General features: G+C 37.3%; 1 protein-coding gene across 3 annotated transcripts in view; it reads left to right on the top strand.

The window, feature by feature from the left end:
- Positions 1–5985: 5985 nt before the first annotated feature.
- LOC101740566 (homer protein homolog 2) overlaps positions 5986–12132 on the top strand; it is a 51860-nt gene continuing 45713 nt past the window's right edge. For all 3 annotated transcript variants that reach the window (XM_012696685.4, XM_004933536.5, XM_062676769.1), the window contains exon 1: positions 5986–6123. In XM_012696685.4, the coding sequence (XP_012552139.1) occupies positions 6098–6123 (26 nt within the window). In that variant the 5' untranslated portion in view covers positions 5986–6097. The remainder of the gene's footprint in view (positions 6124–12132) is intronic.

A 12132-nucleotide genomic window follows, 5' to 3' on the forward strand; every position in this document is an offset into this window, starting at 1 on the left:
TAATCCTTCGTCTGACACATACGTAGTCCCAAACTAGATTACCCTGTATTATACAAACCATAGACTGATATACTTACTTATCTATATAATATTAATACGTGAAGCAAAAACCATATGCGTATAATAAGATGTTGAATTTTCCAAAGTTTCTCCTGAAAAATTACATAATTTGCATAAGTGACGTTATCGCATCGTATGTGCGATGTGTTCTCATGATGAAAACAATAATATGAGTCGTCTGTTATCAAAGGTGGCAATCTGTGCATTTGGACAAAAAAATGTTATTGATATGTCAATACAGATTGATTTGAATATAATCGTCTCCTTCAAAGAATACGGTTCAAAACCTGCATTAAATAAAGTATTAACTTAACCTGCTATTTATCTAAGATGTCGTTCAGAAGAAATTTTGTGACTGCCAATGGAATACAAAGTCAATAATTCGTTTTTTCTGATTTACCAATAATTATCCAAAAGTCACATTGCCGGCTTTGATAATAGTCGACTCAATATTTTGATTGTTGTATAACTGGTATAAACTGTTTCAAACAGCTACCGGAATATACGGGCATAAATGATGTCCTTGACATATTATTAATTACCTAACAAATATTTATGTTTTCACACCGCCATGACGGGTAATTCGTAAAGAATATACACACACACACACACACACATACACAGACACATACGGTTAAAAACAATTTTCCTTTTGCAAACACGTTTTGCAGGAAATAACCTTGGTAAGTACATAACTTCCTAATGCGTCGGAAGGAGTACCTTTGTAGCATAGTTAAATTAATTCAACTAATTTACCAGCGAACCTTTTTTACAATTAGCAAAGGTGTTATAAAAAGCAATTTAAATTTACGCCCCAATCATTACAATATATCATCTCACAATCTTGAAATGTATTTATTTAAAAGTGAAATTTATTTAAGAGCTTAACAAAAAAACTAGTTAAACTTACCTAAATAAAGTTACAATTTTGTTATACTAGACACATTATTAAATCATTGTCTATGGCTTTATTAGAGTGGAATATCTTTATATACTATCTCTCTTGGCACTCCAATATGGCGTCTGTTCGTATCGCGGTGAAGGCAGATAAAATTAAATACAAATATTATATTTAGTGATATTATAATATTTAAAAATATATATTAATAGTATAAATACTATATTTATAAGTATACAAATACAATTGTTTATTGTAAGACCCTGTTATTTATTGGACGTTATCTATATTATGCATCTGTGTAACGGACCAAGTTCAAGGCGTCTAAATATCTAGAAAATTTGCACGCGTTTCGATTACGTTTGATAGTACGATATTGATACTTTAGCCTTTAATCTTGACGGCGATCATGACGATGAGGTTATTTTTTTATGTTTGTGAGATTACTGTTGGCCCGGAGGCCTTTCCAGATTTACTAGGGCAGGTGGGCGAGCAAGGGCTCATCCAGGAGTGGTGGGATTTGCTAACAGCTGCCCGAGCGCCTCGCCGAGCCGAGCGCCGAGCGCCAAAGGAGACCTAACAATTCAAGAGCAGCTGCTCCGCCTATGAATCTACTACCGGATCGGAATCGCAACCCGCTGACAAGATCCGGCGAGAAACTCTGCGGGCTAAATTTATTTCTAGTTCTGCTTCATATTAACCATTTGACTGGTATGTGGGTCAAAGGTGCCCTACGTAAAGCACTGAGCGCGTTTCACACTGGTGGTAGGACCTCTTGTGAGTCCCCGCGGGTAGGTACCACCACCCCGCCTATTTCTGCCGTGAAGTAGTAATGTATTTCGGCTTGAAGGGTGGGGCAGCCGTTGTATACTGAGACCTTAGAACTTGTGTCTCAAGGTGGGTGGCGCATTTACGTTGTAGATGTCTATGGGCTCCTGTAACCACATTAACATCAGGTGAGCTGTGAGCTCGTCCACCCATCAAAGTAATAAAAAAAAAACTGAAGTACTTGTGTCGATTTCTGTTATTAATCGCCCGGATTCGCTAACTTCGCCTTCTTTTGTTTTTAATGTATGTTAGGTATGTTATTCGTCTTTTAGGTCTCTTACCAATAGAATCATTCTCAATTTGGGGAGTCTTAACGACGAAAGGAAAGATCTTCCACCGAGCGGGTGATATTTGCTCGGTAGACCGACGGTCCGAATGTTGTTGTTCGGAACTTGTATATATGCGCTTTATCTTGAAAATGTCGTAAGCGAGATTCAGGCATCTGTCAATTATCTTGCGTCGTATGATGGCTACCCGCCACATCACTCCCCTCCGAGACTGAAGGTCGTGTCATTTTTTTTTTTTTTTTTTTTTTTTTTTTTTTTTTTTTTTTTTTTTTTTTTTTTTTTTTTTTTTTTTTTTTAATTAGCGTTGTCCGTGCTGAGATTAGCTTGCAAGGGCCAGTGCTGCTCGAAGCCTGCGGTGAGTCGAGGCTGAGCTTGAATGCTGCGTGCGTGTAGTCCATGTGTGCAGAGCTGCCACGCCGGAGATGTGTGACCCCAAGCGTTGATGATCCGGTCGTGGGCTGCGATGAACTGTTGCGGCGTGATGAGGCAGTGAAGTTGCGTGCCGTAGGACCAGGAAGCGCGGTGAGTCGGCTGCGATGGTCCTGTTGAGGCTGCGATGCTGGCTTGCTGTGGGACGACTGTCAATGACGTGCTTTTATCTGCGAGAATGCGGGGATTGTGGTAGCCGGAGTTCTTGATGCGCTGAAGATGAATCAGATGGTTGCGTGTTCACATCACGTCGCAGGTCACCAGTTTATGGAGATATACGACAAAGGGAAGATCTTCCACCGAGCGGGTGATATTGCTCGGTAGACCGACGGTCCAAATGTTGTTGTTCGGAACTTGTATATATGCGCTTTATCTTGAAAATGTCGTAAGCGAGATTCAGGCATCTGTCAATTATCTTGCGTCGTATGATGGCTACCCGCCACACTCAATATCTACGGATTCGTCTTTCCCAGACTCTACTTGATATTCCGTAACAGAGCATACCCGATCCTGTAGACCGAATGGTAAACAGTCGACGTCGCCCTAAGCAGTCATTACAGATCCTCTCGATCCATTAGCGGTGCTTTTAGGTACCACAAGCACCGGTCACCGTCCTCGTAGAATCCGTCGCTTGCGACGAAGGGCTCGACGAGTGAATTAACCCATAGACACAGCCCACTGAGTTTCTCGCTGGATCTTCTTAGTGGGTCGCGTTTCCGATCCGGTAGTAGATTCTGAGAAGCGCTGCTCTTGCGGGAAGCTGAAATATCTAGGCTATCAGCATAGGTTGGAAAACAAGGAACAGAAATCGTTATAGGGTGATCTACATGGCAGTCAAAGGTTTAATGAGTGTTGTTTATAGTTTTTAAACTATATTTCAGAGGATTGTTTTATTTTATCAATATATTGATACGTGAAGCAAAAACTTTGTACTCCTTTTTACGAAAATTGTGCGGACGAAGGAGTATGAAATGTCCCACACTTGAGAATATAGAGAAGGAGTGCAGAATGCTAATTTTTTTTTTTATTATGCGTAAAAAAATACATTAAACCTTTCCAATTTCTAAGCTTGTTAGTTTACCGCGTAGCCAAATTCAAACACGAAGAGTGCTCGCGTTTAAGGCTCTTCCAGTAGATTATTAAGGCAAGGTCACTAAGTTATTATGTGGTTGGCACGGCTATAAAATAAATAGATGTGTCATACAATTACGTGGACCGTTCCTTATTGCTTTAACATGATTGATTGTGTTTATCTAGTCTTTTTTTTTAAGCTGTATCTTGTATTTTTGTTAATCACCTAAACATTAACGTATTTTGTTTGCGATTAAAGGTGGTAAGGCCAAGAATAAGCGCAGTAGATCGTTAAAATCAATATATAAATCTACAGTTGTTTTTACGGATGTTCCGTTATAACTACTGAACAATGCATCCGATTGACTTGAAACTTGGTATCCATGTAGAAAATACATGTACTTAATGGATAGGCTAATATTTATATGAGCGTTGGACTCCCTACACCAGTTGCGGGGGCGTTAACGAAGAGAATGTTTGTGGGGGTGAGAAATAATAATGTTAATTTTTAATGCCCAGCGAAGTGGACGGGTAGAGCTAGTATTATTATAATTTCGAGAGACGTACCGGTAGACGTAGCGTGGGTAGGCCTCCCACAAGATGGACTGATGGCCTATTGAGGTTCCCGGGGATCCGCTGGATGCAAGCAGCGCAGGACTGATCTTTATGGCGAGGCTTGGGGAGGCCTATGTCCATCAGTGGCCGTCTGTGGGCTGATAAGAAGAAGAAGAGATCTTTCAGATATTAAGCTGGAAAGAAGGATGCTTAGTAGGTAACTGCGCTTTGATTTTAGCGAAAAGTACGAGAAGCGACAATATCGAATACACGTCCATTATTGAGCTAGGTTCGGGTAATAAGGCCAACGTTCCAGGTTCAAGGTTCAAGGCCAAAGTTCAACGTCACCAAAGAAATGTAGCTAATAAGGCAGTAATTACATTTTTTGAGGATTTAATAATCGATTAAATCGTTTTTTATTTATTTATTTTTAATTTTTTATTGCTTTGGTGGACGAGCTCACGGCCCACCTAGAGTTAAGCGGTTACCGGAGCCCATAGACATCTACAACGTAAATGCCGCCACCAATCTTGAGATATAAGTTCTAAGGTCTCAGTATAGTTACAACGGCTGCCCCGCCCTTCAAACCGAAACGCATTACTGCTTCAAGGCAAAAATAGGCGGGGTGGTGGTACCTACCCCTGCGGACTCATAAGAGGTCCTACCACCAGTATCCACCACGATCGTTGGGTGAATTGAAAGTTTTCTGGCGGGAGAAAGAGGAAGGCTTTATACAATACCTATGAGACTTAGACGATCTCAAGGTGGGTCATATTTGACTTCTACGGCTTTTGGCAATCAGTTAACGCCAATGAGTCCTGTGATGGTTTGACAGAGTAACAGTAAAATAAGATTAGTTATAGATACATTTGTCTGATATAATATATTGATTTCAGTAAATTAATAATGTCATTACGTAGTAAGATTCAGAAATATGTTAAGATCCCAAAAAAATTATAATGAAATTTCTGATGCTACCGAAATAATATAACGACAGCAAAAACGCGAGATTAAGCCGTAAAAATAGTTTTAATAATGTCTAGAACTCGCGAAATCCAAAGAAATTCAATAAAATTAAATTCAATTGTTTTAATAAATTACAAGTGTGAGCGAATGAGTAATGTAATGTCGATCCGGCTTTTACAGCGTTACATAAGTTTTTAGTTCTTACATCTACAGAACGGTTTTATTTTTATTTGGTGAACTCAATTACTTTCACTCAGCTTACACCATGACTTAATGCGTGTGGTCGAAACGGGTTGAGAATGTCAGTACAGCACTACACTTAATATACAAGAAATGTCCTTAGGTATCTCAGTTGTCAAAGGGTCATATCCAATAGAGTAGAAAGTCGCAAAGACTTGTCGTTACTATTTTTTTAAATTGTTAACGATTAATTAGCAAACCAATTTTTAACAAATTTTAATTTAGTGACATCTAGTGAAGAGTAGTTGTACTACATCAACATAGGAGCATTAAAAAAAATGTTGCTCGGTTATTTTGTTTCCATGCTTAAAGACTGATTCAAGTGGTAAAGGACGGCAGGTCCATTCACACTATTTTAAAATGAAAATGTTTTATTTATAATTATTATTTTCAAGAAAAACAAAAATAGTTAAGCCTTTTAACAAAACAGACAAGACGTTCAGTGACATCTAGCGTGCAGTAGTAAAGTCATTGTTGAATGAAATGTTAAGAAATTAGGTGGCTTATGGACTACCGTGTATTTACAAATGTATTAATACAAGATTTTTTTACATAACTTTGTTAAAGTAGTAATAAAACAGTTCATGTTAAAAAACTATGAATAGAGTCATTTTTTGTACCATCCATAAACATTCTGTAGAATTTTGCTATGTTCAATTGACTTTTAGTCTTTAGTCTATGGGTACCGAACGCTTATGACAGATCTCAAGTGAAAAATTAGGGAAATATGAAGTAAAATATTTTCATTAATTTTGTGTTTTAAATGACCGCAGGAAAAGAAACAATGGGGTGAGTTAATTTTTATGCTTTAAGTTATAAATGTCGAAGGTTTTTTGGAAATCCAAAAGAGATTTCACTTCAAAATTCATTCCTGTTAACACATTACTGGGTATAGGGTGGGGATGCATTTACCACTTCGAAGGGATATTTTTGGACAAAAAATAAATGCCTTTAATTATTAACTTAAAATAAGTGTATACTAAAAGGAATGAAGAAATAAAATATTTAAAAATAAAAACAAAAAAATTACAGTATTATTTTGCGTTTTAAAGCGCCGTTAAGTATTTCCGCTTAAATGATTATTTGCACATCGATTGAATGATTTTGCCCGACCGCAGTCGTTGGCCCTTTGGCCTTCTATTTATAAAGCCTGCGTTTTCTAGTTCATTAAATTGTATCAATTCATGTGCGCCTGGTATCCTGTTTAGAATACCGAGAGGAATAACATAAATATATGAGGTTTTCCTCATTAATAATAAACATTTAAGAAAAACTATAAAAAAAAATAAGAATAATATTTATTAAAAAAATATATTTTCTTCAAAATTAAATATTCACTGTCATGAAAGACAAATTCAATTATTAATGAACAAGGAGCTAAAACTATACCAAAGTTATTGTGGGAACATAACGTGAAGTCTTAAAAATCAATATATCATTTCAACTCTATCATTCAATACTCATCATGGAAATGTATACACAACATATTGTAGGTTTTTTAAATCCAGATTGAAAACTTTTATAATATAACATTATTGACGTAGTAGTGACCTTGTCAATAGTGATAAAGGATCCAAGTTCAATTCCAGCTAGTCAGTATCTTTAAGATACTGTGCATGCATATTCAAAACCTAAATGAGTGTTTCTGGTACCTATAAAATAGGAAATCGACTCTTAAGGTTGTTGAATATAGTGCTTACTTTTGACTGAGTGTTTCTCTAAATTAATTCAAAAAATACGAGTTTAATTTTAATTTATTTATATTTTACATTTCGATCGTAGCAGGTGTATTGGTTGAGGCATGAAAGGAAATATTTATTTATACAATAAATACAAGTATTAATGATAAATACAACATAAATGATAAAAAAAATCAAAATAATAAATACAATTATGTACTGAATTACTACAATTATACTTTACTTTATTTACTACTAATTCCATTTCTAAATTAAATATCAGCTTAGATTTCTGCTGGTCTATGATTGAATATGATAAGTTGTAGTTGTATTGCTTAGGTTCTTTGCTAGACAAAAATAGATGAAGTATGTTGATCACAATGTCAGTGATCTTTCATGTGAATAATGTAGTAACAAATTTGTTTTGACAAAACATTGAAGTCAATTTTAATTCCGAATTACATTCAATACAAGCTGTACAATAATGAGAACAGCTCACACAACAATATGTTACAAAGTAATGAACATACCACAAAACATTGTAAGGATTGATAATATTTATGTATGTAGATAGACACGCTTCCTATAATTATTTCACAGGTTTTCATGGCACCAGCAATGCATCATATTTTTATATTCCTAGAACAAAGTCTGATCTGTCTTCATAAATAATCTATTTTTGTTGATCATTCCTGTGTAGTTCTTTTTGTGTGGTCTAATGTCTATTACATTTTGTTAGTTAAAATGATTTTGGTCTAAAATGTCTACTTAGACATTTTAGACCAAAATCTGTACATAAATAAATACTATTTAAAATGTTATCTTTGATAAGTTTTAACAGTGTATGTCTGGATTTATGTTTCTAATCATTAGAAATGGGTTTCTCAATTATGAACAATAGGGCTTTTATTTTATGGTTCGTTTTTTATTGTTGTGTGCAGGCAGACGAGAGGCTGCATATGCACTGTGATAACTATAGGCTGTAGAGCAAAAAATAAAAATAAATTGCAACATAAATGCTATTTCTATCTTGAGACACTTGAGATTGTAGTTAGATATGCATTATACTTTATCTCAATTCAAATGCTTTAGTATATATGTATGCCTGTTTGTATTTTAATAACCGAAATCGGTACATATTAGCACAATAAATCTAATAAGGCTTGTAAGAAACACATAAGCAGAAGTATCTTTAAACAGAAATACGATTAGTAAACTAGTAATAGTCCAAATGTATACAATAATATGCATGTAATGTATGTATATACATGTAATGTATATATATATAACATGTACATACTAGCTGTACCCACTCACTTCGCTAGGCATTTAAAATTAACATTATTATTTCTCACCCGCACAAAGATTCTCATCATTAACGCCCTCGCAACTTGTGTAGGGAGTCATACACTCATATAAATATTACCCTGTCCATTAAGTACATGTATTTTCTACATGGATACTAAGTTTCAAGTCGATCGGATGCATGGTTCAGTAGTTATAATGGAACACCCGTAAAAACCACTGTAGAGTTATATATTGGTATAGATGTATGTAATAATCTTCAAAAATATTACTGTATCCACTATGTTGTTGACTTGCTGACTATTTTAACCCAAAATGATATCTGAATGTTTGTTTGCATTACTTTAGAATTGAGTGGGTAGGTCATGTTTTTGTACTTTTATTATTGTTTTTAAAACAATCATGGTCCTGATGTATGTTAAAATTGCCCTTGTCAAACTATGTGAGGTCGCGCAATATGTCCTCTTTTCCGCTTGGGGTCATCATACGCCATCTCTCCACTGACACCTAGTCTCCATCCACACAAAATCCATCCATCCAAGTCTCTTTAGGACTGTTCGTAATGAAAGAAACGAAAAATCTTATTGTAAATCGGTTTATGCAATTTACAATAGTTAGAGTTTCAATGCTGCATCCGAATTACTTCTGATAGTTTAACATAAAATTTTATTATCGAAATCTTTCAAGTGGCCGCTCGTCGGATTGCAAAAAGATATCGTGTCGTCACACAATATCATTGCGTATTCCATATATTCCATCGGTCGCTTTGTTATCATTCGTCAGATATAGCCAAATATTGTTTTGCTAGTTCAAATAGAAAAGCGAAGATATGCAGTGATGATTTTTTTTTTTTTTATTGCCTTTGTAGGCAGACGGGCATACGGCCCACCTGATGGTGAGTGGTTACCGTCGCCCATGGACTTCAGCAATGCCAGGGGCAGAGCCAAGCCGCTGCCTACCGCTTAATACTCTCCACAAGCCTCGTTTGAAGAAGGACATGTCATAGCGCTCGGGAAACACCGTGGAGGGGAGCTCATTCCATAGCCGGATGGTACGTGGCAAAAAAGATCTCTGGAAACGCACTGTGGATGACCGCAGTGGCTCCAGGTAGTATGAATGAACTTGATGATGATGCTAGTTTATTAAAAACTTTGAACACCATCGCACTCTATGTAGACGGAATCATCCTTTTTGGGGTGCCTGAGAGAAAGTGAGGGTCAGAAACCCAACCATGGTTTCTCCGCAACCTTATCTGGCGCAGATTACCTTTGTTGGTTTTAGTTTTTTCTACCCATTCTAGTAACTTCGAGGGGTTATTCTAGATTCGCCGAATTAGTAGGTGAGCTCACGGGGCTCAAACCTGATGACGCTTAACTCAAACTAGCAAGAGCCGTGCTTCGCAGAATGTACCACCGGATCGGAAACGCGTCCCGCTGAGAGGATCCGGCGAGAAACTCAGTAGGCTATCTTTGTTAAGGATACTTGGCACCTACAGTTTTATGTAGTTTATCATATCGCTCTTATGTGCTGCATTCTTAATAGCTTCGTTCATAGCTTCATTAAAGTTTAATGTTTCTGGCGTTTTGATAAAGAGCTTTCTGTTGTTGTTCTTGCATTTTTTATACTAATTAATCTGGGTCTAAAGAACATGAATCGTATAGGCTGCTATGATGAGCCTGTGTTAAATTTATTTTAAATTTAAATTTATTTTAAAATTGGGTTAAAGTACTATTGCTATACTTTTTTTGCCTACCTATTTTTAGTAACCTCGTGGGGTTATGTTAGCTTCCCCAAACGTGTAGGTGTCTTAGCAAGAGCAGTGCTTCATTACTACCACCGCTTCTACCACCGAATCGGAATGACGACCCACTGAGTAGATCCGGTGAGACGGAATCGACGAGAACAGCGACCGGTGCTTAGAATTCCTGAAGGCATCGATACGGTATCGGGAACATCCGACGTGTTTAGTGAGAAGACGACTGTTTACCGTTTGACCATTTTGTTATGGTAATACTATGGGTCTATTAGAATATTGGATATTGGTACTCTGACTTTGGACTATTCTATGCGTTTTGTGTGAGAAGTAATAGATTTCTAATGAAATACGTACTCAACAGATGTTCACGATTGACTTCCACGGTGAAGGAATAACATCGTGTAATAAAAATCAAAACATGCAAAATTATAATTTGCGTAATTACTGTTGGCAGGACCTCTTGTGAGTCCGCGCGGGTAAATACCACCACCCTGCCTATTTCCGGTGGGCTGTAAGCTCGTCCACCCAGCTAAGCAATAAAGAAAAAAAAAACGTGTGGCACTCGGGAACTGCCGCGGTAAAGCTATTGCATAGCATTTTTTATAAACTTATGCAATTATAATTAGACAATGATAATTTAATATTAAAACAATAATAAAACAAGACTACGCTATATTAAACATTAATAAAAGCAAAACATTAATTGTCCCCTTCACACTCATAAGCTAGACCGCGCGAGAGAGAGAGATGGGCAGACTTTTCATGATGCGCATGCAGTGTGACGTCACGCCACGCGCTTATTCACAAACACTACACAAGCGCAACGTGTGAATGCGTTGAACGCGAGCTACATAGTAGGCGTAGTGGGGTTGTCAGGTTATTTTCGTTACAGAATTTCTTGATTCAGTCGCGCTCAAAGCCCGCGATAAAATCTATGCAATAGCTTAAAATTTATTCTGGACAAGGCGGCTCAAAAATTTTTTATTCGTGTCTAACGTAAAATATGTTCAGGAACGCTCCTGTTTGGCGATGTCCTCTCAGTGATGTTGACATTGTTAATGGAACACGCGTAGGCTGTGTGTAATCGCACGCTTGTCCGTCAACGTAAATAATAAGAACAAATATAACAAGTTGTATCGGAACCCGTCGGGTGTGTTTGTTCACTCTACACCTGTCCGTACTCCGTACACGCAGAGCGCTAAATTTAGTTTTGTTTAACCACAACTGGCTGTCTGTCGATATAATAATAAATGTAGTTTGCCACGTTTCGCCGTGCTATTTATTGAGATTAGAGTTCAATAACTTCGGGCCTTTTGCGAGACGAGAATTATATTTTTTAGATTTAACTACTTTACTGGCGGTAGGACGTCTTGTGAGTCCGCACGAGTGGGTAACACCACCCTGCCTATTTTGGCCGTGAAACAGTAATGCGTTTCGGATTGAAGGATGGGGCAGCCGTTGTAACTATACTGAGACCTTAGAACTTATATCTCAAGGTGGGTGGCGGCATTTACGTTGTAGATGTCTATGGGCTCCGGTAACCGTTTAATACCAAGTGGGCCGTGAGTTGAAATTTGTGGATACTTTTTTTCATATACACAGTCCACTGAGTTTCTCGCCGGATCTTCTCAGTGGGTCGCGTTTCCGATCCGGTGGTAGATTCTGCCAAGCACTGCTCTTGCCAGGGCCAGTATTAGCAACATTTCCGGTTTGAGCCCCGAGAGCTCACCTACACGCTAGGGTAACGCTGATATAGCCTCTCAATGCTATCGGCATAGGTAGGAAGCAAAAAGAAAGTTATGAGACAGATTCTCATTTATATATACTATAGATAATTATACGTATGTTAGGAATTAGACATGCACACAACCACAAAGTATATCACGGAATAAATAAAAAGGTCACTAATGTATCAAAGAGGGTGGCTTACCATATGTCTAATTAACTAACACTTATTACTACAACTTCCAATTGATAAGAAGCGAGAGTTTACTTGTAGACCTTATACTTACGAAATATATCAGCTGCGGAAATTGAATCGGCGACAAATACGTTGCT

This window comes from Bombyx mori, chromosome 28 (assembly GCF_030269925.1).
Source record: "Bombyx mori chromosome 28, ASM3026992v2".
Taxonomy (NCBI): domain Eukaryota; kingdom Metazoa; phylum Arthropoda; class Insecta; order Lepidoptera; family Bombycidae; genus Bombyx; species Bombyx mori.